The sequence below is a fragment of the Enhydra lutris genome, unplaced genomic scaffold (genome assembly GCF_002288905.1).
Source record: "Enhydra lutris kenyoni isolate GAN:26980312 unplaced genomic scaffold, ASM228890v2 scaffoldscaffold17, whole genome shotgun sequence".
Classification (NCBI taxonomy): domain Eukaryota; kingdom Metazoa; phylum Chordata; class Mammalia; order Carnivora; family Mustelidae; genus Enhydra; species Enhydra lutris.
In genome coordinates this window covers 22,615,658-22,643,030 of record NW_019154101.1, presented here as the reverse complement: position 1 = coordinate 22,643,030, position 27,373 = coordinate 22,615,658, and the positions used below count along the sequence as shown (strand labels likewise).

The 27,373-nt window shown below is 34.2% G+C and overlaps 1 protein-coding gene across 6 annotated transcripts in view; it reads left to right on the top strand.

Moving 5' to 3' along the window:
* The window catches only part of LOC111147617 (protein tyrosine phosphatase, receptor type K), a 556,451-nt gene that overhangs the window by 516,752 nt on the left and 12,326 nt on the right, over positions 1 to 27,373 (top strand). For 2 of the 6 annotated variants that reach the window (XM_022503780.1, XM_022503779.1), the window contains exons 15-22: positions 7,347 to 7,507; positions 13,838 to 14,022; positions 15,712 to 15,799; positions 16,971 to 17,047; positions 19,861 to 19,897; positions 21,238 to 21,335; positions 21,730 to 21,846; positions 25,160 to 25,314. In XM_022503780.1, coding sequence (XP_022359488.1) covers positions 7,347 to 7,507; positions 13,838 to 14,022; positions 15,712 to 15,799; positions 16,971 to 17,047; positions 19,861 to 19,897; positions 21,238 to 21,335; positions 21,730 to 21,846; positions 25,160 to 25,314 — 918 coding nt within the window. Of the gene's footprint in view, positions 1 to 2,337; positions 2,368 to 7,346; positions 7,508 to 9,553; positions 9,590 to 11,510; positions 11,523 to 13,837; positions 14,023 to 15,711; positions 15,800 to 16,970; positions 17,048 to 17,242; positions 17,261 to 19,860; positions 19,898 to 21,237; positions 21,336 to 21,729; positions 21,847 to 25,159; positions 25,315 to 27,373 lie in introns of all 6 variants that reach the window. The other 4 variants (XM_022503785.1, XM_022503784.1, XM_022503783.1 and 1 more) reach the window with 4 other exon arrangements.

The window sequence follows — 27,373 nt, the reverse complement described above, 5'->3', positions numbered from 1 at the left end:
CGATTATACTGCAGTTTGGAAGGACTTTTAAACAAGTCTTTACATGCAGAGTACAGTCCTAAAATAGCTTTGTGTATAGATGTGTTTGAAATTTTTGATTATATCAAATATTAAATGATGTTGCTTACATTACATTAAATCATATACTATTAGGATTGTTTTATGCTCAAATCATTAACAGTATAGATAAGACTCATACTACATGTTTAATCAATCCATCAGAGTTTCTTTTAATGTATTGCCTCTTTACAATTATCCCCTGGAGATATATATGTTGGAGAAGACACATCTGCATTAGAAACATTAGGTATGCATTATAGTGTTTTGTGTTAAATTAGCTACATACGTGCTTTCCCTAATAGTGCTTTCTCTTTTTGCTGTTGTCTACCTCTGTGGTTGGAGAATACATCATAATTGAGGCAGGAAGGTTTAAGTATTTTAGTAATATGAATTTGCCAATCAAGGTCAATAAGATGGCTGATTGTAATCTCTCAGATCTTATGTCTCTATTTAGTTTCAGTTTATATTCGCAATTAACTAAACTGTTTATAGAGAGTTAACTAAACTTTGCTTCACAATTAAAACCATTCCAGTCCCTTCAGATTGGAAACGAGAGCATGAAGTTGGCCTCTGATTATGTCCTCACTCAGTTAGAACTGGGTTAAGCTTATTGGTTTTATTTGTTATTTATTCAACACTTATTTAAATGTTATAGTAGCCTTCATTATCCATGGCCCTCTGTTTCAGAAATAACAACAACAAAAAAAATGTGAAACATAAATTTCCTAAAGTAAACCAAAATAATCTCTAAGCATGATTATTTTCGTGTGGGTAAAATGCTCTGGCAATTGTCTAAAATTGCATAATGTACGAATTCTTTTTCTGGTTCATATTTTAAATGGTTGGCCTCTCTGTTAAAATGCTTCAGTTTGACTTTTCGTAATTATGCATTGATTGTCTTTTGATAGAAAGTATACCAGGGCCTTTGTTTCTCTTCCTCACCACAACTTTTATGACTAGGAAAAGTAGCAATTTTATAGACAGAGAAAGTTATATATTTAGATATATTTCCTTCCAGTATATAATATTAGAACTAAATTATGTGAATCCTTTATCTAAGCAACTTTGTAATGACTTTTATTCATATGTAGTATGTCTCACATGTATCATGTATGATTTAATCACTAATCTTTATTATACATACACAAAGGCACAGATTTTATAATAACATATTGCATAGTATCAAGCTTAATCAATTTTAATATATAATGTTTCCTTCTTAATACACAGATTTATAATAAAACTAATATGAGACCAAACTATTTTAGTCTCTTATGATCTTTATTTTTATGGGAAAATGTTTCTCAAGACTTTATCCCTCACTGGGAATAATAGACATAGGAATATTTCTCATGTTGAAAAAAGTTCTATGCATTTTTGAGTTTTGTGTAAAGATATGGTTTGGAATTTAATTTAGTAAAATTCTACAGCTGAGGGTATATATAAAGTAAGTTTTTAGGCTAAGAAAAGGGATAGTGCATCTCTCAAAACGCAATGTCATTTTTTATTTAATTTAAACGCTGTTGAATTATTTCCAAATGTATGCCATTTTTTCATTGGTTATGTATTATATTTTAAATGTGCAGCATGAATACATTATTAATTCCCAACATAAATTGAAATTATGTTTCAATACAGTAAATGTTTGTGTATGATATTATGATCACATACATCTACTGTGGACATATCTCTGTGTATATATAGTGCATGGGGCATATGTATATTCACATAATATATGTATGCACCCCTGTACCATTAAGATACAACAACTTGTTCGGAAATCTAGATGTCACTCTGCATATAGTCTATATTAACTTAATAGATATTTATGTTTTGTATTCGAAGAAAAATAGTCAATTTAGTGTACAAGTTCTATACATAGCAGTTCCATCTGTCATGGCTTTTTGATGGTAATAGATAATATTATGCTTAACTGCATGTTGAAATACACAATCCATTTAATTTTTTAAATTTTTCTGGCAGCAAGAGAAATATCAGCATGCTGTTTTCCAAATTATGTACTTTAAATTTTATTTTTCTATTGCATATCTGTTTAATTGCATGGCAAAAAAAAAAAAACTAACCAAATGCATGAGCAAATTGAAATGCAAACCAAAAACAACAACAACAACAAAACATGACTTTTATTTTATTTTACTTTATTTTATTTTATTTTATTTTTTAACGCACATTTTTCTGCTTTATTGAATGTGACAGAGTCACGCTTTTCATTCACCATTGCTTCTCTTTTTCCACTGTCTGTGATTTGCTTGCCAGGAGGAGCTACTATTCTTACTCCTACTACCTGTAAGTAGAAAACGGGTGATATACAACTTTACATGTGTTAAAGATGCAGTATCCCTTTTCAAAAAAAAAAAAAAATCTTAAAATGTTTGTGATTTTGGTGATATTTTCTGGACTCTAAAATATAAAGTTAACCATTAACTTATTTTGTTAATCTTTTTAAAAAGGGATATTGTATTTCTGTATGTTCAGCTACTTTTAATTTTATTTATAATTTTCCACTAGTAGCTTTAGAATACAGCCCAAAACATCATTTATTTACTTAAGTCAAACCTGTATCTTATAAACATGATACCTCATACTACAAATCAGGTCAGGTCTAACTGTGATAACATCTTTCTCCACATTTCCAGGAATCCAGGATGAATTATAACTTCAGAACACCTTTGGTCTGGCCATCTAGGCAAGCAGTATGCTCTTGTTTAAAGAAGAAATAGATAAAACAAATAGATAAAATAAAATAAATTCTTTTAAAAACAAATAGATAAAATGATAATGTTGCAATGACAAAGAAACAAAAAATATCTTTTTAGAAAAGAAAAATTGAGTTAATTTATTATAACTTAAACAGGACAATGATTTTATAAAACCAAGACCAAAAGAACCCTCTTATCCTACACAAAACACACCAAGGTGTCCTCTCTTTTCCTTTTCTCTTCCAAACCCTTAGCTCACCCTATACTTAGGTATGGACCGTTAGTTTGAATAAGGACAGAGAATATTGTTCCTTCTATTTCTCTAGTCATCTTCAGTTTCTTACCTAAGATGCCAGAGTATTCATCCAAGTCAAAAGAATGATATAAAAAAATATTCTTGGACATTGCTTGATCAATTTTGGTGCACCAACTTCTAAGACTTAAGGGTTGTGATTAAGTATGTTTGGGGGCATTTATCCCACAGTATTTATTTTACAAGGTAAATTTAAGCTAGCTTTACAATAAAATTTGGTAAGAGTCTCAATGACTATAACAGAGGTCTGCCAATATTTTAAATATCATAAATGCTTGGCTTCTTATAATCTGCTAAACAAGCAGATGTAAACTAACAGTGCTCTTAGCTTATTGTGATGAATCATAATATCCTTGTTAAATCATGTTTGATGAAGCCAAAGGTAATTAACTGTACCATTTCATACAATTATGGAACAGTTTTCCTCTTTATAGCCCACCCATATATCCACCTGCAGAAGTTTATGCTGTTGGCTGCTTAGATAATGAAACTCATTTGCACATCCGTCAAACTCAAGTAGTTGCAAAATGAATTGCCTAATTGTCCTGAAGTGTACCATATATACATATATTTTCTACACACACACACACACACACACACACACACACACACTGCTCAGAGAGGAAAAAAGCATCAAACGTATAGGAATCAATAAGTATTGATAAGAATGTCAGTAAGCTTACCATTAACCATTGATGTACCTATAATGTTAGAATGGGATTGGCTTCTTAGTGGATGGACAACATTTCTTTATTCTAAGCTATATAGTAGGTTATGGTACTGTTACTGTAATACTTAGGACTGTTAACATTAATAATTATAATTCAAAAGAATGTCACAGATATGTGATTTTTAAGGCTGCTTAAACATACCTAATCTAAATCTAAACATATCTAATCTAAACATACCTACCCTGAATTGGAGATTTTTTTAATAAAAGTAAATAAATAAATAAAATTTAAAAGAAAACCAGTTGTGATCTTTGAGCTAACATTCATTGGCATTGTCATAGTGACTGTTACTCATGACCAAAACACTTTAACTCTAATATTAATTTTTATTTTGTAATAACCTGAATTAAAGCCTACCTCACAGGGTTGTTGTGAGGGTTAAGGTATAAAAAACCAAGTTGATAATGCATGGTTCGCAAATAGTAACAAAGTTTAAACTACCCCCCCCCATAATTTGTCATCTAACAAAGGTTTGTGAATCTGAAAAGTCTTTCATTGCCATGAAAACTTTATCTGTTGTACATTTGATAATTGCCTCTTATTTTTGCTTAATCACAAAATGTACATATAAATTATATATGTTTTAAAGTAAAGCCTCAAACTTTAAACTTGTCTTTTCTAAATGCTTTGAACTGCCCATCCTCAGAATGTTAACATTATTTTAATCCATATTTCAAACTGTGTTATTTTTATCCAGTTCAGTCTCTAATTTTTTGCGGGATGAATTCATTCTTCTTGCCCAAGAAACAAAGATGGGGAGTTATTTCTTAAATTGTGCTTTTTTAAAAACTGTTTTAACACTTTTAAGGGGCAAAACATTTGGCTGGATTCACATTCTTTTTCTCAAATTTATGACAACTAATGTTTAATTCCTAGAGCCTAGTAGATGCTTCATATTATGTACTTGTAATGTGGCATTTTAAAAAAGTGTCAGCAACTGGATATAGTGTAACAGTTCAGGCTAGAACCAGGTCATTCCTCCCTATTTATTAGATTAATAACCTTGTGCAAGTTATTGAACTTGTCTGAGCCTCAGTGAACTCATCTATGCAATTAGAATCTTCATCCCTTTTTCAGTGGGTTGATCTGAGAATTAGTTGAATTAACAAATGAAAAGTGTGAAGCATAACAAGCCTAACTCATCCATTCAAAAATCATTTATTGAGTTCCTGCTATGTCCCAGAGATGCTGTAAGTGCTAGGAGTAATCGTCTTCTCTCCATGGAACACACAGTGGGGAAACAGAATGATACCATTAACCATTGCCATTAACCATGCATTGATATATGTCATAGGCAGAAAACATGGTGCTATAAAAATACCTAGCAGGGGAGCACCTGGGTGACTCAGTCAGTTAAGCATCGGACTATTGATCTCAGCTCAGGTCTTGATCTCAGGGTCATGAGTTCAAGCCCGTGTTGGGCTCCATGCCTGGCTTTAAAAAAAAAACAAAAAAAAAACAAAAAACACCTAGCAGGGAAACCTAACTGGAGGCGGGTTGTATTCGGATCAGAGAAGCCTCCTGATGCAGTGAGACAGAATGGAAGAGCACCAGATATTAGAGGGAAAGGAACATTGTAGGTCAAAGAACAAATACCTTAGATGATGGTCTAGAGATAAGTTTGCAAAGTAAAGTCTGCAAACTTAAAATATGACCTGCTGATATTTAATTTGCCTCATACATGGTCTTAAGAAATAGATCGACTTGAAAAAAATCAGGAAATTGAACATAAATATTCAGATTCATGACTTGTCTTTAAAAATAATTTTTTAAAATCAGAAGCTCAACACTGGGATTAAATGCCAGTAGTCACTTAGGCCTAGTTGCCCCCTAAATGGCTTTCCAGTTCTCCACCATCCCCACCCTACCACATAATGTCTTAGCACTAGCAACAGCAGTCATCTGTATTCCCTGTCTGAAATCTATAAGATTTTTGCAGGGTTTTTACCCCTTAGCCTAGAAAAAAGAGATGATAACTCTTTCAATGAATGCAGCAAATATTATTAATAAATAAGGATGGTAATGGTCATGGTAGTGATGGTGGTGGTGGTAGTTCTTGTTACACTTTTGTCATTGTTGTCCTGTTACTAGTACTGTCATTACCACTATTATTATTATTTCTTTTAAAAAAGTAATGCCATTTGTATCCTAAAGCCTCGTTTCTGACTATTTTATTTAAGTGCCAAATCTGTCGTATCAATGTATTGGGTGTGTTGGGTATGAACCTCCCACTGAGGCCAAGTACTATAGTACTCAGGAAGAAAAATCCAGACTATGTCTCAAATTGCCACATTCATTTTATGAAAGAAAAGCCCTTGGACACAAACACAACCATTACATGAACCTTAAAAAAAATATTTGTAGTATATTTACTCTAGGATAGATTCTAATGAGAATCAGAAGAATATGTCCTAGTTAATGATCTAGCTGAGAGATGGCGTTCTTCAGACAACTGAGGAATAATTCCAAGGCCACATATACTGCTGCCATAAACATAATCTGGCTACTACAGGCTTTTAGAATGCCTTTATTTATATTATATATAAATTGCTTTGTTAATGTGATATAAATGTTTTATATACATTTAATAGTCTTTTATTGCATGTTTTATGTGTAACATTCACAAAGAACCAGAATATGTTTCACATCCTAGATAAAGATGTCAATATTTGAGTAGTTCCAACGTCTCACTCTACTAATTTCTAAATCCCCTCAGTTACTTGACCTGCTGCATTTATAAGGCACTTCTTCAGTTAAGACTCTGCCACGTGGTTCTAAAATACATTTTTAGGATTTGACCATGGCTATAACTCAAGATTATGATCATTTGTATAATGTGTCAACATTGTATTTTTCAACCTTTCTCAGGGTACTTTTCTTACACAGTATATAATTTTTCCATATATTTGTGTATTTGCATTAAATCTAGCAGTGGTAAATTCTGCAGTTCTCCAGATTAAGTTGGGAATTAATGTTATAAATATGCTGCTAAATGCGTTAATGCTACACGTTACATTTTTCCTGAATGATAAAACAGAGAATGAAGAATGAGATTTCTTTGTGCATTTTAATTGGGTAACTCTAGTAAATTAAACTTGGAAAACTAGTCATGTTATTCCCTAGAAGAACTTCTAAAAGGCGATCAAAAGAGTTAATCGCCTGAAAAACAAAACTTAGCTTTAGCTTAAATTTTCCTTGAACAGTTTCACTAAGGAAGTATTTATTTATGGCTTTAATAAAGCATAGTTATAATTTATGACTGTTTTAATGATATGAGAAATGAAAGGCTTCGTTTGAATGTTGAATGTTGAATGTTGAAATATCCATATGACAAATAGTTGTATAGCTACCAGCAGGTGTCATTTGAATATCCAACCTAATTCCTGAAATTAGGAAACTTAGAGATTCCAAGCTACATCTACATGTATTCTTATCCTTGGGCTTTCTTGAACTACTTACTGCTGGTGTCAACTCTCCTTCAAGCCTCACACTAAGGTTTCCCATCTGTATTTGCCTTGGCAGCAAACTTGCTAAAAAACGCAAAGACGCCATGGGGAACACCCGGCAGGAGATGACTCACATGGTGAATGCTATGGACAGAAGTTATGCTGATCAGAGCACGCTGCATGCAGAAGACCCTCTTTCCCTCACCTTCATGGACCAGCATAATTTCAGTCCAAGATGTAAGTTCTTCATTAAAATCTTAATAAGTGATTTTGAAGCCCTTTAAATCACTTTGAATTCAACACGTTAATTTTGAATGGTGAGAAAAAGTAAGACAGAAATGGACAAAGCAGCCAGAAAGAGAAATATGTTAGGGAATATTATGGAATTTTTAAGAGGACTTGTTTTCAGTCTTGATACTGGATTTTGTTGAACTGCAAACTGTATGAATTTTATTACTGTATCATAAAATATATCCATGTACTACTTAATATCAAATCATATGTCATTGCTCTAAATTGAAATACTTGATTGCCTACATAAAATTAGCTCACTTCAGAATTTATTTATAATTATTTTGCCATTTGAGTCTTCTTTTGTGTAAGGTGAAGTTCCTTTAGAACTTGAACATCATAATTCTTTCTGGGAATTAATGGCGTGGGTAAAATTATTCTATTATTCTACAATGACTCCTGGAGAATTTCAGTAATAAAACGTTAACTAGGGGAAAGAAGAGACAACATGCTCTTAAGTATCTGATGTGAAATCCAAAAATTTACTTGAACTGGGGGATTGGCAGGGAATGGTAAAATCCATCCATCCATCTGTTCATCCATATTAAAAATTCCTAATGTTGATCTGTGAAGGCAGAACTTCTAAAACATTTATGCTTAAGTACTCCTTTGTGGCAGATGATTTGAATAATTGCCCCATAATCAATATTACTGTTTATCTTCAGATTTCCTATGAATTTTATATTCTGTTCTATAGCACTGTGTTTATTTTGGTACTTAAGTTTTAAGTGAAATTACCTGTTCCTTCAAATCCTCATGTACAAGCGATGCATGAGGAAAACAAATCATGTTTATCCCTGGCCATGTATACACAGAGGCATTCTCAAATTCCAGAGATTTGCCTACTCCGGTTTGAAACACGGATATAAGGAAAGAAGCAAACAAAAGAAATATTATTTCCTATACAGATTATATACATATGTAGTGGGGAGGTTGAAAAAATAAGGGATTTGTAGGTTGTGTGTATTTATTTATTTATTTTTTAAGATTTTATTTATTTATTTGACAGACAGAGATCACAGGTAGGCTGAGAGGCAGGCAGAGAGAGAGGAAGGGAAGCAGGCTCCCTGCTGAGCAGAGAGCCTGATGCAGGGCTCTATCCCAGGACCCTGGGATCACGACCTGAGCTGAAGGCAGAGGCTTTAACCCACTGAGCCACCCAGGCGCCCTGGTTGTATGTATTTATGTCTTTTCAGAAAGGGAAGGTATTTTTCCCTGCAATGTTTAGCTTGGTGAAAATTTTCAGTAATCACTGGCCCTATAAGCAGGCATCATTTTCCTTGATATATGTTGACACCAAATTAATAGCTGTAATGCTGTATGAGTCATTTTGGAATTTAATTTTAATCCTGATAGGGTCTTTTTATCTATTTTACTCCTATTTCACTATAATATATATAATAGAGAAAAATATAAAATACTGGTTTTGTTGAAAATAAGTTTTGCTGAAAATATAGATGTACCATCTCTCTAACCACTTCATTTAGTAATTAATCAAAAGACATTTGAGAGCATTTTTCTTCCCCACACTTTTCTACCTATTGCCTATGTTGGTACTTTATTAGGAAGTTTGAATTCAGCAGTGTAACCAACTCTAGATATCCACTTACAAACTTGGAAAAAGGATAAACTCTATTTATTAGTTAGCTGAAAAAAAAATTTATTTGGAATGAATGTGAGGTAATTATTTCTCCAAGTACCTTGCACTTGAGAGATTTAAATGGGTCCCCCCCCCATGTTATAATCTTTATAATGTCAAGGTGAATCTTCCTGGCTTTTAAAATTGAACAGAAAACTGAACTTTAATTATAGATGCACCTTTCCTGGTGTTTTGAGATAACCCAAGCTGAAAAAGAGAATTTTGCCTTTGCCAGTTATAATAATCAAAGTTGAGTAGTTATATTTCTTAAGAAACATAAATCTATTTTAAGGAAAAATGTAAAGTACAACTTGAGGGCAATATATTCCTTCATGAGCTCTGTTTTCCTGCAGTGCCCAATGATCCACTTGTGCCGACTGCTGTGTTAGGTGAGGCCCTAATTCTTTATCATTCTTCCTTGCATGGATCACACATCCTTGCATGACTTAAAGCTTTGTCTACATAGTAATTATTTACAGTGTAGGAAGCAGCTTGATTTTGAAAACTAAGTCATGATCTTATCAAAGAGAGCAGCTGTCATCAAACCAATCAGAGCTAGTGGATTTCAAATTAGTAAAATGCTTTATTTAAAGCAACATATTTTTAAAGTCCTGGTTCTGTTAGATTTGGAGCAAAAGTACAGTGACCCTTAGTGTATGGCTAACGTTTGCATCTGCAGGTTAGCAGAATGAAGCAAGTGCACCCTCCTCAGGGGCCAGTGCTACCTGAATGATTAGTTTATATTTAAAAAATCTGCTTGATGGAAAGATTTTTCTCAATCCTCCTAAGTTTATAGCAACTTATAAAGAACACATTTCCAAGGAGCATTTGCTTTAGTTTTGTCTTTATTAAGAATTTATAAATGCAGGTAAAGTTACTATAATATTGATGTGGAGTTCTGCATCCTGTATGCATCTTACATGATGTGTTATCCTTCAAGATATCTAGAATAACCAAGCTTTACCACTATACAACATCTTAGACCAGTGGTATTGCTTGTGATGAATAAGGCCTTTTCAAATGTAAAATTAATATTTAACTGTATATTTAAGAATGGAATGAGTTTCATTTTAATTTGTACTCTATTCCTTGACTAATTACATACCAGTGATTCATGACCAGCTTGCTTATATGTTAAGAAGCTCTGTATTAGTTTTACCCCCGTGTTTTATTTAAGATTTAACCAAAGAAATATGGAAATTGCCTGATAAATATACCTAAAAGTTACCAATTCTCTCATTAAATATAAAAATTCAAATTTCTTGCAAACATAAAACTTTCTCTTACATTTTATGCATGTTTTTACTATCCATGTATTCAAGATTTAAATATATTTTTAAAGTATTTGGGAACAGTTCAACTAATTCAGTTAAGTGAAACATGCCTCTTTTTTACTAAAATAATTTTTAAACTTACAATTTTATAATATAAAGAATATATATTCTGAAAAAAATCTGAAAGTCAATGTTCTCTTTCTCTGAACTCTCCTTTTGATGTCCACACCAATAATGGCAGGGAAGTAAACTGGGGAATTCATCCCAATGGGTAGACCAATCATGTAAGGAGGAGCCAGGAATCATGATCATTGGGATGGCACCAGATGCCTCTGAAAATGTCATCTTCTGTTAGGCAGAATGCTGTCACCGTCAAATTAATAAGTAAAATCCACTTAAACTATTAAAAACTCACTGAGGAAAAGTTAGTTACCTAAATGTTAAAATTTCATTACAGTAATATTCTAAGAAAATGTTGAATTGGGTCCAAGTCTCAGTTCTCCTGGGGACTCACAGTATGAACCCATGAAAGTGCCTTATGTCTTTGCTTTCCCATCTGTAAACTTTTTCACAGTTTTATAAAGAGAAAATGAAATAATATATGTGAGTTTTACAAACTATAACGTTTAAAAGATTATTGTGAGAACTTACCCTGTGAAAAGGGATATTTATGTTTAAGGAAGGCTAGAGTTAACACAAAAGTCATAAAGTCTATCCATATTGTTATGCATTTTATTGCATTTTGAAAGTCAAGCTGGTTGGTGTTTGTTTTTTTTTTTAATATTCTTTAAAAGGTAAATCTCATGAATCATATTAGTTGTAGAAATTATTTGTTGCATTTTTCATCATTCTTAGAATCATAGTGTTTACGGTTATTTTCACTCACTTGATTTTGTATTTGTGAAGCAATTTTTGAGATCACTTCAAATATTGCTTAATATTAATACCTACGTACTGATTTTAAAAACACTTCAAACTTTTCATATTGATTCATATTTTTGTGTTTTTTGTGTTTTACTGCTTCATTGGGTTAAAGTCCCTATAACTGGTAAGTGCATTGCAAAGAATTCTAGAAAACCTTTCCATCAAGAGTATACGGAGTTATTATTCTTAAATGTGTAATAAGGATAATGGTTAGAACATGTACTCTCACTCCTAGCGATATTATTAGGTGGTATAATGAGGTGGAAATGTATTGAGATTAATAATTCATATGTGATTATTTTAATGAATACTGCTCTTTGTATTAATGTGTTAAAGCTTAATGCAAAACAGAAAACACTGTCTATTTTATATTGCACATACCGTGTAAGATTTGGAATATGGGTGAATTCTTTGTTTCTCACTGAGCCTTTTATAATTGTAAATATTCTGCTGCACCAGGAGATACGATATGAGCTCTGGGGCTGCTCCACAGAGCCTGGGCTATCCTAGTCCGGCTTGGGTGATTGCATTTTATGTCTCCAACATTATATGTCCTCTTTACTTCTCATCTTAAACTGTATATTCTGTGACAGTGCCCAAATCAGTGGCTTCTTAGTTTAATTTTTATGTTAGCCTTTATGTCAGTGTATTGATTGTAATATTGTAGTAAAGACAGATCAGTTGAGTGTAGTCTCATAGAAAGTAAAGGAAATTCATAAATCATATTTGCTAACAAATGTTGGTGTGTAGAGGGGTGGGCAAAACCTGAGTCAGGTGGTTAGGTCACAACAGAATCTACCAGGGGTTTTTTGGATTCCATGTGATATTTTTAGAAATAAATGCCCCCCCCAAAAGAAAAGAAAAAGAAAAAAGCATTCAGCCTAATAAGGGAATATAAACTAAGTGCAATCAAACTAAATTATAGACGCACACAAATCTGATTGTGGGGTTCTTTTTTTTTTTTTTTCCTTTCTCCAGGAAGAAAAAGTGTTTATCATGGGGACAACAATTCATTTTTTGCCATATCCTATTTGTAGAGTTGGTGATAGAACAGGCAAATGTACCAGCACTTGAAATATGTTTAACTGTTAATTAAATATCGTTCTCTACAGTATGCATTATCATTAAAAACAAAAGTTCCCCTAAGAGTGTACTTTCTCTTCTGTTAATGAATATGGCAGTATAATGCTTTCCAAAGTAACACCCCTTAAAACATTTGTTTTTTTTTTTTTTTAAAGTGGTAAGTTTAAATGTGGTAAATATAAGCATGCTTTTTCTCATTGTAATGATTAGTGCTGTGGTCATTAAAATAATATTTATTCTTCATAGGTATAATGTTCTTGTTCATTTCTTCCTTATGACATAAAGAGACTTTAAAGTTTCATTTTCAACTAATAACACAATGGGGATGGGGCCTACACCTAAATGTGGGTGGTGAGGGATTCAGCTTATTTTAACGAATTTATTCACTGACATATTGTTTGAGTGATTGCATTGCACCAGTCATTAGGAACAAAAAAACAGCTACGACTCTGTCTCTACACTTTAAATGTTCAGAGTTTAGTGAAAAGAAAGAGATCAGGAGAAAAATGACTAAAATACAGAGTAAGAGAAAGGACACATAGAACAGGAGGCCATGGGAACGTAACGAAGCAGCCGTGTGGCTCAGCCATGATGGGTCAGGGAAGAATTCCAGAGGAACAACCTATGCCTTTTGCCCCAGAGACATACTGTAGTTTCTTTCACACAGCGGCCACAAAAGTCAAAATATATTCACAATAAAAACAACAACCATCCTAATAACCCAAAAGCGTAGAGACTGAGTATAAACTCATGTATAACCTGACGGTTATACGTCAGTATAACCGGACATAGTGCGGCCAGGGGATGATTCTGGAGAAGGCCCATGTTTCCCAGTCTGGACTGTGCCGTGCTCAGAAGCCCCAGGTGGCAGAGTAGGTCCACAAGGCCACGGAGAGCAGCCCTGTGGAGATGGGTTGCCTAGATGGGGTCTGTGAGCAAGGTTGGGATACGGTGGGGAAGGAGTTTGTTCAGTTTACCCACCAATGAAAACACCTCTCCAAGTTGACAACTTGATCTTCTGGTCCTACTCTATGCTGCTGGGACTGCAGATAAAAGAAAAAGGAAGAACGCAGCAAAATCTTCCACTTATACTTTCTGAAAGTAGATCAGCTGTCTACGTCTCACAGCATCTGTTATCTCACTGACCTAAATATAATATACTCTGACTTCATAACTTGAGCTGATGTAAAGGGCTTTGTCTTTATAGGGAAGCCGCCCTAGATCTATGCTAGATTTCTTTTTCTTCCTCCTGTTATCAGAAAAATCTTAAGTTCTTACAATCTTCTTTGCATAGATATATATTAAACAAGATAACTTTGTCTTTTTTTTAATCTTCTGGAATCTGAAAACCACCAGATGAGAACCACAGTGCCACAGCAGAGTCCAGTCGTCTTCTAGATGTGCCTCGCTACCTCTGTGAGGGGACAGAATCCCCTTACCAGACGGGACAGCTGCACCCAGCCATCAGGGTTGCCGACTTACTGCAGCACATTAATCTCATGAAGACATCAGACAGCTATGGGTTCAAAGAGGAATATGAGGTGAAAGTTTCATTGTTATATTAAATTTTATTTCTGATAAGAATAGAATTGGACGTTTTCCCCCCCTCCCTTTACTGTCACAAGGAGGGGAGCCTACTCTGTAGACTCTAACCTTGGGTCTCTGAGAATATCCTCAAATGTGTATGCACGGAGAAGGGGCAGACAGAATTCAAAGAGAGGGCACTTTCTGGGTCGAAATTCACTTGAAGAACTCTTAAATGTTGGATTCCAGAATTTTACTGGGCTATTTAAAAACCCCTATGTTAGATCTTATATTTCACCCCTGGAAAAATCCATTAACAGGATCCTTTGAGTCCCAATGTATCATTACAGATTCAACCAGTTAAATGATGGAAGCAGGAGATGCTTCTCTGCCTCTTTGCTTTTTGGCCATCTGCTGAGAAGTGGGGTCGATCTTTGTGTTCTAAATGTACTGCTTGTCACTCTTAGTTTTCTTTGTGACTTATTGGTTGAAAGTGGCCAGGAAGAAAAACAGAGCACTGCAAATCTAGACAATTTTAAGAAGCCAAAAGAAGGATGTGGGAAATTCTTCTTCCAACTTGATTTCCCCTTCCTACTAAATCCAAAATATAAGTCATACTGCCCAGGAAGTGGTTTAAACTGAACATCTCAATAAACATAACATAGCCAAAAGGACAAATTTCCTTTGCCACTTGGCAATTACTGAGAAGCATGAGCCTCAGGCATAGAAGGAAGCTCTTCGACCGCCATACTCAAAACTACCGTGTACACACATTTAAAGCGAAAGAATCCAAGCAGTACAGTACTTGACTTTGAAAGACCATCTAAAATGAGTTTGACTGCGTGAAGAATCTTCTGAACTCTGTATTTTCTTTGCAGATGGCTTGTATACCTCCGTTTGGGAGCAAATAAAATTAGCTGTGAATTTTGAAAGCTGGTTTTAGAGACACACCGGAAACACTGTGCTGTGGCCACAGAATAGTGCAAGGAATTATAAGATTCTGCCAGAGCTGGGGTTTTTTTTCTTCATTTCGTGTGTATTCCTGTGTACCTCACTTCAAAAACCGTTGATTCTTTGAAGACCCCATTTCCTGTGTTGAGCAAAGTTTAAGTGTTACTGCAAAAAGAAATCTATACCCATATTTTAAATTGCTGCATATGGTAATTAAACCAATCAGCAAATTCATCTGTTCCAAGATCCTTGGATATGGTGACTCTTTTTAATCTTCATATGGTCCCTTGTTGTAGAGACTCAGTCCTTTTCATGATCTTCAAAGAAACTGAAATGGGATGTACTGCACACAATTTAATGAATAATTATAGGGGAAAACAGGTTTTCTTTTTCCTGTTACAAATGCTAAGAGAAAAACATTTGAAAGATACTCATTAAAGGTAGTTTTGACGTTTTGATGCTTTCTCTACTTCCATTTCTCAGAGTTGCAGCAATCTTAAATTTGAAATCGTTTCAAGCTCCTTTTTTTCCCTAAAGTTGCTTTTTGTCCTCATTTTGAACTCAGTCCAATCCAAAATGAACAAGTAGGAGTCCAACAAACAAGCTTTGAGATCTGAAAAGAGAAGTTGTTTACTCCTCTAGTACTCCCTTCCTCCCTGAGAAGAGTGGCTTTTATTATTTTGGTCTTCAGAACAGATAAACCTGATCCAGGAAAAGGAGTTAAATTCGGTCTTCTTATTTTTTCTTTTTCCCAGAGCTTCTTTGAAGGACAGTCTGCATCTTGGGATGTAGCTAAAAAAGACCAAAATAGAGCAAAAAATCGATATGGAAACATTATAGCATGTAAGTTCTCATACAGTTCTTGTTGAGTGTAAATATTGTGTGTAAAAGATAAATAATAGTGGCAAGTCCTCCTTACATGCTTTTAAACTTTAAGAAAAATCCCAGAGGGTGGTACATCTCATTCTAAAGTGATCTATTTAATATTAAAGCAGCATTGGCTGTTGGCAGTGACTCTGAAGTTGTCGTCATCTTCATTAATTAAATTGACTCAGATTCTTCAGCCTGTGGAGATAACGTGCTGTTTGATGTTGTGTTTGCATGTAAATGCATGGGGGTGTTATTGACAGCTGAGACTATCAGGATAATGAAAAAGAAAGGTCTTTTCAGTGACAAATTGCTGTAACACTTCTACCAAACACATTCAAGGTGAGAGTGTTATTCTTTCCGTATAACCTTTATTTCTTCCTTGGAGCCAGTGGCTGAACTCCTGCCACTCCGTGTTACTTGTCATTAGGGACTTCATTAAGTCTTCAGGGTGTTTGCGTGGGATAAATAAATTGGTTATCCTTGAAACCACAGGAGTGGTAAGGAAAGTAGCATAGTTTAGTTTGTGACTAGCTAGTGATGTACTTGGCCCACTCAAATCTCAATTTAAGTTATTTTAAAATATCTTCCAAATACATCAGAATTCAGTCTTGACTTTCAAGAAATAAGCAGTCGAGAGCAGAGATTCAAAATTCACTCTCTAGATCTCCAGCTCGTTTTCTGTACACAGCAGCAGGAATGGATCCCACCCATTTCAAACCATGTCTAAGAAGCAGAATTAGAAGTTACAGCAAGTTGAGTCCTTTAGACAAATCCATTGATGATTCATCTGATATTCCCATGTTCCCTAAAAACCTACCAACTATGAAGATGCTAGTCATTGAAGCTTTATTAACAGAATATCATAATAAGTAGGGAACTCATCAAAGCTCTTGTATAGAGCAGTGGTGTTGTACATAAACAATGAATCTTGGAACACCGCATCAAAAACTAATGATGTAGTTTATGGTGACTAACATAACACAATAAAAAAAGAGTTCTTATATTTCTTTAAGGAAATTTGAATAGCCCTCTGTTATGGAGAAGCTATCAACAACCCCTCAGTTACTCTATCTATCTACTGAGGTCATTGTCTCGGAACAGAGGGGAAATTTAATAACTTTATTTTATTGTTTAAAAACCGTAGATGACCACTCCAGAGTAATTCTGCAACCTGTAGAGGATGATCCTTCTTCAGATTACATTAATGCCAACTATATAGATGTAAGTATTTGTATAGTTCGGTGAGCCCAATTTGTTGGCTTATCCACGTGAAACTTTTTGCTTGTTATTGCCTATAAAGTGATTGCTAGCTTTTTAAAATAAAGAACAAACTGTACACTTTTCCTTGTTCTACGTCCTAGTACTCACTGACGTTGTTGTGCTTTCTTTCACACCTGACTTTGGTTTGGGCTGTAGATTTGGCTGTACAGGGATGTAAGTACCACTATATGTAAATAACAGCACCCTATTATAAATCTTTACTATAACTACTCTTAATTACAGTTCTTACTAATGTTTAATACTAGTTACCTCTGCATGCTTCACCTAATTAGCCTCATACGGTATATCTATGTTCATTTTTTTGTAACTCCTTTACATGTGTGAAGATCTATTTTACCTCCTTCCCTTTGCTATGTTTAGAAAAACAGGACCATTTTTAGCTTTTGACAAGTTATGATGTACTCGAGTTTTATTTGTTGTTGATTTCTGTTTCTGGCTTTTATTCTTCCCCTTCCCTAAACATGTGAGAAGCTGGATAGTATGATGTGTATTAGTGTTTCTGAAATTTTACATTCTACATTTGACTTCTGATGTTAAAAATGGGTAGGAAGACTATTTTGTGGTGTGTGGTATTGGCTTGTTAAAGTATTACAATTACTTAGGCAAAATCATTACTAAATTGCATTTGTAAAATACACATATCACACATATATATCGAATCATGTAAACCAAAAAGCTGTTTTGGTCACAGGTTTTCAGTGTTACATTTTGGTTACAAGCATATCTACATGCAAATTGTTGATTTGATGGAAAGTAATTAGCAAATCAAAAATAAAATATTGTCAAGGAAGTAATAATACTACATTATGTGTAAGAAAGACAGGCTCTTTTTTCATATTTCCTGGTTCAAAATTGTGCTGGGAATCTTGGGACTGTTGCTTCCCTTCTCTGTGCCTCAATTTCCTTCTCTCTACAGTGGGGATAATAATAGTATGAACCTCATCATTCTGCTATGAGAAATAAAGTAATGCATGTTGAACATTCAGCACAATACCTAGCACATACAAAGCACTTATAAAACATCAGCTGTTTTTAAATAATTCAGTCCTAGGTGTGCTGAGATTACTCAGTTTAAGACTTGCACTAATTATAAGGCAAAAGGTAGAAGTTTCAAATATTGCAGTGTATATGATGTACACATTTATATTTCTATAAAACATATAAAAATTAGGCCCCGACTTTGTCCAATTTCCATAAATAGGCAATGACCTCTGTCACATTTATTAAGTTCATGTTTTATAGTTATTTTGTGAACTGTCATAATTGATAGCTTTGAATTAATTAATTTTATTACATATAGTCTTAGTATATTGGTAAAAATTTTGATCATCATTTGACTCTCATTCAATATTTTAAATTTATCAGACATCTCAAAAGAGTAAGCTAATGGTCCATTCTTTAGAATAAAAAATTCCAACAGTTTTGTGACAAATTTGTACTTGTTCTTACCTATTCAGTTTAACCTTGGTTTTCTGCCAAGACATGTACACTGGAGCCTTGTTATAATACTACTTTATGGTTCATATGGTAAAACTGTGTTTTAAATGAGACTGTGTTGTTACCCAGTCGTTCTGTTAAGACCCCAGTGTATTTTGGCTGATTACTTCACAATTCCATAATGTTCCCTTTCCCGTTAATTTATTACATTTAAGACTCTTCTGTAATTGGTAAATTTTTCATGAAAAATGGGAGATAAAATGCTTTTAGAGCTTGGAAAAAATTTTTCCATGAAAAATTGTACTATTTGGTGTACGAAGAAATAGAAAACTTCCAAATTGGCATCAGAATTATGCTTAGCCTATTAAGTCTTAGATTGGAGATCTCAGTTTATGTGCATTAATACGCTCATCGAGTTGCCCACACCAAATGTGGACAAATCGTACCAGAGGCTTTTGCTAAAGTCCTTTGATAAATGCAAAACAAACCCAAAGCTTAACCCTATGATACTGTTAACAGTTGTGCTACTCATGATGTACCAGAATTCAAATCAATTGAGAGCAACTAAGAACTTATTTCTTATCAGAAAATAATTTCTTTGTTGAAACAGTATTAAATATTTAACCATCTAAAAGCTCTTGGCACACTAAAAAGAAAAAAAAGTGCTAAATTTTTTGTTCAGGATGAGATGCATTTTATTTAAAACTCTTCTTTCCCTATATATGTGTGTACCTGTAATTATGTGTGTGTAAACTAATATTATCAGCACACACAAAATAGTTTTGGCAGATTCCTGAACATATTATATACAGGAATATTCTCTAAAATAGCTCAGCAGGACTTTGACTGAATGCACACATGCATTGTCCAGCTCTAACATTGGAATGTTCTGTTATTTTTTTATGGTTCTAATATGTCGTTGTCCATTTGTAATGCAGTGTGTTGTACTTTTGGATGATAAGATGAGAATTAATATTTTTGAACACAATTTGCCAGGAATGAATGACTAAAGATTAACATGAAGGCATAAACATTTTAGTAAAATCAAACAATACCTACGAGGTTATGCCATAGCAAACAAAACTCAATTATGCAATACATATTCTAATCTGAGCCCTTAAAACATTTAATTTTTGTTTTATGTTTACCTTTCAGATAACCTAGGTTTGAGAAGTGAACTCTGAGTTCACTGCTCATTTCTGGACTTTTTACTATAACTTAATCTTAACAGGTGGTTGTCTTCATCTTTTTATGCCTTCATTCATTTATTTCTGATACTGATGTAAAATGATAACCAATCTGCTCTCCTATTTTAGGGTTACCAGAGACCAAGCCACTATATTGCAACTCAAGGTAAAACATGGCCTTTCTAAATGTTCTAGAGCAACCAAACTTGCTTATTCATCCATATGGGGTCGGTTTGGGTTTAGGCATGGGGGTTGGGGTTTTTTTGCCATTTTATCTGACTTAACTGAAAAAAAAGATCAGATCATTTGAGTGAGACTACTCTTTATTCATTTGTATAATACAAATTGTTTTATCTGTGTAAAACACATAAATTAAAGCTTGCTTTGTTTTTTAATTAAAATAAAAGAGAAGGTGCTGATGTGTGGTCTGGGTTTGGTATTCTGATGTCCCACAGCACACTAGTCAATAGAGCTGGACACAGGAATTACTCTTGATAAGAGCTAAAGAGGTCTTACCGTGTATAAGTGGCCTTTTTTGGGTGGGGATTAGCAAGGCCTGTGGTCCTGGAATGCAATATCATCCAAGACTGATACTGTTATAATGAGACGTTAGACTGTCTTCCAGTGAGTTTTTTTTTTTACATGTCAAGACTGAGACAAAATGAAGGGCTAAAGGGAACTCCATCAAGTTCATTCTGTGTAGAAAATAAGAAAAAGGCAGAGGAATCTTGTTATAGTGGCACCCCAGGGAATGAGAGCCTCCTAAAACACCTTTAGTTATCTCTCCAGATTGACCACTGGCCATCAGAAGAGAATCCTATATATCTATTTATTTCTTAGAAGAGGGAGGCAGGGCAAAAGCTCTGTTTGCTGTTTTGACAGAGATTATTTTCTGAGTATTTTCACGTATCTTTGGATTAACTGAGTTGAATTATAAGCTCCTTAAAGTCAAAGATCTTCCTAAGTGAACAATTTTCTAGGTTTGGTTGTGGCACTGAGCAGAGTATAACCCAGTAGACACTTTTGTAGTCTGGAGATGGTAATAGAAGGTTGGCATGTGTGCTTATATGTATGGCTATTTCTTCATTAACCCCTAAACATGCACTGTTTTATAAATGATGTGGGTATATTTAATTGGTAATATATGCTGTTTGGTTGATAGTGGAATAAGGCTTCCTATTTTTAACATGTATTTGAAGATATATCAAACTAATTTAATGACAGGTATAAATATCCTAGAATCTAATGATGTCTTCTTCTTGAGAAGTATAGAAGGTAAATTGAAAAAAAAAAAAGTTGTATATGCCTATGTTTTTGCTATAGTGTGAATTTAGATACAAACTGAATTTAAGTAATTTCAGTGACATTTTATATTAGACCTTTAATATTATTTTTTGAGTTATTTAGTTTCCTGTGATTTGTGCCTTATGTATACTTCTTACCACTTATTTCTTCTAACCACAAAATTTCTCTGATAACATAATATTCAAATTAATTTCTTCAAAGGCCCAGTTCATGAAACAGTATATGATTTCTGGAGAATGATCTGGCAAGAACAGTCTGCCTGCATTGTGATGGTTACAAATTTAGTTGAGGTTGGCCGGGTAAGAGAAAAAAAAGATTTTTTTTTCCTTGTTCACAAAACATGAGTGTAAGTTGAGTAGCCAAACCTAACAAACTTAAAATAACACTCACTATATTGTTTTAAATATGCAGAGCATTTCAACTGAGTGCTCCTCGGCTGAGAAAATTATTTGATTTCTTATTGAGTAATGAAAGAAACTTTGATTTTATACTAGATTCTAATCGCATCATCAGGCTTGTATATTATAATGAGACTATACAAAGTTTTTCTATTTATTGTGTAATAGACTCTTTCCTCTCATATATAGTTTTTTTTAACCATATTTTTATTATAACCTAAAGAGTTACCACTGGAATTAATCATTTTGGTTCCTGTATATTCAAGTCCATGTATATACCCTTTGTGTCATTTAGGTTAAATGCTACAAGTATTGGCCTGATGATACTGAAGTTTATGGTGACTTCAAAGTAACTTGTGTGGAAATGGAGCCACTTGCTGAATATGTAGTTAGGACATTCACCCTGGAAAGGGTAAGTACCCTAAATTCTCTTTCTTTAAAATATGTTTATGGAAATTTTTTTTTTCTCATAAAGTAGCCATCAAGACTTGTTTTGCTGATGCTATAAAATTCATTCATTCATTCATTCATTCCACAAATATTTATTCAAATGCCAGTCATGTTTGTAAACCCGAGGATACTATTTAGAAAGGTGATCTAGAATCATGTGAAAAATCACAAAACTAGAACATCAGAGAAAAATCAATAGCATAAAAGAAAAAAATCAAATATAAACCAAAAACCAACAGAAAAGAATAAATAAGATAAAAGGCTAGTTTCTTGAAAAGAACAGTAACCACTGTCAATTCTAAATGAGGGACAGTCAAAACTATGCAATATTAGAAAACACAAAAAGGATATAACTATAGTTATACTTGTTGTTGGGAAATAGGTAAAAATATTACATGTAAACTTGGAGACAGATTTTAGTCTAAATACCCTTATATTCTAGCAAACACTGATTTCTAAAAATTTGACCCAAGAAGACTTAGAAACCTGAGCAGATGATAGAAGAAAATAGAATCTTAAAATATATCATTGAAATTTCACTATGACTTTATAGTTAAGGTTTCTTTAAGTTTTAAAGAACAGTTAATGCCTATGTTAATAAAACTATTTAGACCATAGACCGTTAAAACCAAATAAATATATTTTAAAACCTAACATAGCTGTGATAACAGAAACAGGTAAAGATGGCACTCTCTCAAGCTCTTCTCTCCTCTCTGTCTTTTTTTAAATCTCTTTCTCTCCCCCCACCACCCTCCTCCTCTTCTCTCTCTGAGTGCACAAGAGCTTTGTAGACCAATTTCATTCAAGAACATGCTTGAAAAAAACTTCAAAATAAAATATTGAAAATTTGGAACCCAGCTGTGAATTAAGAAAATGTCACAACATGATCTATAATGACCATTTTCTATGCAAGGATATTACACCTGTGGTAGGAAATCTAGCCAAACATTTCATCACATCTTTGTCAAAGGACCAAAAACATATGGTTTTATTAATAGATACTGTAATATACTTATTTTTGCTTAAAAGACATTTATAGAAATAATCTATAATAGGAAAATAAGGAGGCTAGTTAAGCATGATAAAGGTGATTCAACAGTAACTAATAGCATGCATATAAAGGAGTGAAAACCCAAAAGGTATCGCTATGTAATCAGGAGTGTGATGTGGGTAATCGATCTCACTAGTATTCAAAATTGGGGGAAGTTCTAGTAAATGAAATGAGACAACTAAAGGAATAAATTGCTTAACTATTAGAAAAGATAAGATTATTTTAACAAGAAGTGATTTTATACCAAGAAAACTAGAAATATTTTAAAATGGAACTACTAATCATTGAAGTGGCTAATTCAAGATAAATATTCATAAATGATAGCTTTTCTGTATATTAGCAGTAAGCAGTAGTAGACGTTAAGAAATCTCTTTCACAGTAATAAAAAAAATTCTAAAGTATCTAGGAATAGATTCAACAAAGATAGAAGTCCTAAGTGACTAAATCTTCAAAAGTATATTAAAGAATGTAAAATCTGATGTGAATCAGTAAGTAGAGACACGCACTATGGCCCAGAATGGGAATGTTTTATGTTAATACCACTTTCTGTAGTTAATGTCTTACTAATTAGAACATCACTGGATTTTTATTTTTAATCTGTCTTACTATTTAAAACTGTAACAGAGTAGTTTAGGGTTTTTTGTGTTTTTTTTAATCAAATATTTGAAAATCATGCAGGAAGATTTAAATAGAAAGAGCAGTAAAGGAACGTGCCTCACCAGATATTAAAAAGAACTTTTAACTGGAGTTTACTAAAAAGAACAAGGCCCTTATGGCAAGCACCTCCAGTAATGGATTAATATGGAGGAGGTAAGGTAATTGTCTGAAATCAGGTCTTGGAAAAATTTATGATCTTACTCACTGGAGTTGGCTTGAAAAGTAGTAAAGAAAGTGATTTTTCAGGGCATCTGGGTGGCTCAGTGGGTTAGGCCTATGCCTTCAGCTCAGGTCATGGTCTCGGGGTCCTGGGATTGAAACCCACATCGGGCTCTCCTCTCGGCAGGGAGTCTGCTTCCACCTCTCTCTCTGCCTGCCTCTCTGCCTACTTGTGATCTATCTGTCAAATAAATAAATAAAATCTTTAAAAGAAAAAAAAGTGATTTTTCTATGCATGATTCCATGAGAGTGTTTATCACTGTCATTATTATAATTATCTTGAGTGCCACTTTGAGTGCCACTCTGTATAGGGTATTGTGTAGGAACTGGAACTAGAAAGAATAATAAGACCTGATCACTGGCTTCCAAGTTTTTGGTGCTATTTGTTGTCTATCCATATAGGACAGAATCTAACCTTTCTCAATTTGGTTCATTTATTTCCTGACATGTTTCTCACTGTTCTGACTGAACAAGTGAGATGGAGATATCACAGATAGCTCACAGAGCCATTGGCATTATATAGATTATTGTGGGGTTTGAGGGGTTACAAATGTGGATTCTTAAAAATAACTCCGTAGCATTCTATCTATGCTCTCTGAGCTGCGCTAACACAATCTACAGGCTGCTTTAACCAAAGGGTAAAAGCTTTGAAGTGTTCATTTAAAAGTTCTATCAAATTAACCCAATAGGAAAGAGGCATAACAATGATGGTTCCCTTTTATTTTGTATTTTTGTTACTATAAATAATATTTGGTGCTGCATTATTTCACAGAATTAGGAAAAATCATTTGCCCAAAGAAGTTTAGCCAGCTCTTTTTACAAAAGAATCTAAAGTAGTTCTGTCCTGGAAAATCCCTGCATGCTGGGCTTCAAAACCATTTTCAACATGGATAAGCAAGGCATTAAAATCTTTTTGAGGTGAGAAACTAGAAAGTTGCTTTTATGCACCACTCGAAAACTCAGTGCCTTGGGTCCAGAGGACAGCATTTTAGCTTTCCCATTTTTTTTCTCCTTTTCTCCTAATAATCTTATGTGTTGTCATTCCAAGTAAGGAACAAACTGTCAAGGTAAATAAAAATTTACACAGAGTTACAGAACTGAGCAAGACTTCTAATTTTCTTTCTTTGGCAGGTGTCTGACAATAAGGTAAGCTCCCCAACCATGCCAGGCCAGCATCCTCTTTCAGAAAAATCCTGATCTTTGATAGATTCTTTGTTTTTTTGTTGTTTTGTTTTTGGTTTTTTTCATTTTTTTTTTTCCCATTGGGAGCCAGGTCTAGTGCCTGTGGTTGGTGTTGAATGGCTTTCTTTGGGCACTTTTGAACACACTTGTTTACATGTTTGCACAGAGGGGCTACAATGAGATCCGCGAAGTGAAACAGTTCCATTTCACTGGCTGGCCTGACCACGGAGTACCTTACCATGCCACAGGGCTCCTTTCCTTCATCCGGCGAGTGAAGTTCTCCAACCCTCCCAGTGCCGGCCCCATCGTTGTGCACTGCAGGTGAGTACTGGACCAGACACACTGGACTGTATATGGCCAGCTTCTTTAAAGTGGGAAGACAAGGCCTTCAAGCATAGAACTAGTGCATGCTTACAAGGTTCCGGTTTATCATATTACAGGTAAGGTTTAAAAAAAGAAAAGTTAGCTCAAATGAGGATATAAAATAGAAACTTAAAAAATAAATACATTCATCCTAATATGTGTAGTGTTGTTCACAAATGGGAGTGTGGAATCTCTGTCTTTTAGTGGCAACATCTGTGTCTGGGTTTTTTGTGTTTTTTTTTTATCACTTTTGCAAATCCCATATTGTATGGAATAGGAGGTTAAAATACAGATTTCTTGCCAATCTAGTAAATTCCCCATAGAAGCCCAGCTTTTAAAACTAAATTTGAGACATACAGAGTTACTAAATGGCCTAAATTGCAAGAATTTGTGCTATAAAACAGCTATTTAAGAATTTAAAAAAAAAAAAAAAGCCATCCATCAGAGGACCTTGAAAACTACATCAGTGAGAGCCAGCAAATATATGCCAGAAAAATGTGAACATTATATCCAGCCTTCCTTCTGATTAGAAACTTCTCTTAAAACAAGCATTCAGAGACACTAAAAGCAAATTACATGGCCTCATTTGGAGATGTGAACAGAAAAATATGTACTGAATCTGAAAAGCTTTTCCTAAGTGCTGCACACCATTCTCAAATACTGTCCCCTCCAAGCTACATAATAGGTTGTACTTAAGCTTTTTTTTTTTTTTTCCCCCTGAAAATCTGACCTATTCAGAATTTAAATGACCATGTATGGAAGAGGGAAAACAGCCCAGAGAATGACATAAAAATAAGGGATCCCATAAGGATCAGATACTGTGTACCCTGAAAAAAAAATCGTCAATTCAATCATCTTCAGGAAATCTGATGTACTCTTCAATTACCTTCCTGTCTCAAACCCTGGGAACAGTGATTGAGAAGATGGTAGGAAAAAAAAAAAAAAAAAAAAAAAAAAGGAAAAAGAGAGAGATACCCACAATATCTTTTAATTAAATTTCTTAAAGAACAGTGTGTTTGAGAGAAGTGACCAAATCTGGACAACAAAGTATAATGTTAATAGCCCCTCTATGCATTAGAAAATGAGATAAATAGGTTTTCAATTCAGGAGTGTCTTGACTTACCATAGAGGTTTACTCCCCTATGAATTGCCTGCTTCAGAAGTGCTCCAAGATTCTCAGATACTCTCTTGAACAGAAGTGTCATTTTTCTTTTTTTTTTTTAAAAGATTTTATTTATTTATTTGACAGACAGAGATCACAAGTAGGCAGAGAGGCAGGCAGAGAGAGAGAGGGAAGCAGGCTCCCCGCCGAGCAGGGAGCCCGACGTGGGGCTCAATCCCAGGACCCTGGGATCATGACCCGAGCCGAAGGCAGAGGCTTTAACCCACTGAGCCACCCAGGCGCCCCCAGAAGTGTCATTTTTCACTTATACTCAGGTATCCATGAATATACAAAAAAGAGGAAGCTGACTACCAAGTGAAATCCCCTGCCAAATCTCAACGGTATCTTGTTTGCACCACCGATTTTTATGCCTGGTGGCTCAGCCGGTTAAGCATCTGACTCTTGATTTCAGCTCAGGTCGTGATCTCAGGGTCCTGAGATCGAGCCCCACGTTGCGCTCCCTGCTCACCAGGGAGTCTCTGAGATTCTCTCCTCTGCCCTTCCCCATCACACTCTCTCTCTCTCTAAAGTAAATAATCAAATCTTTTTTTAAAAATTGAAGAAACATTTCCAAAGGATAAAATAATCAGTAGTATATTAAGATTCAATGACTGAATTAAATACAGTAAGATAGTGGCTGTCTTTGTGACCTGTTAAGAATTATATTCTGTACCTAACTGTTCATTTTCATTTTTCCTTCAGATCACCATTCAAATATTCTTTCTCCTGTTGGTCTCCTCCCTGCCGATAACCATTTCCCTCCCCACCCTCATAATTAACACTTCCTCTGAATTTTGACTCCTCAGATTTCCCAGTAAATGTTTTGGAATAATTTTTTTTTTTTTTTTTTTTTCT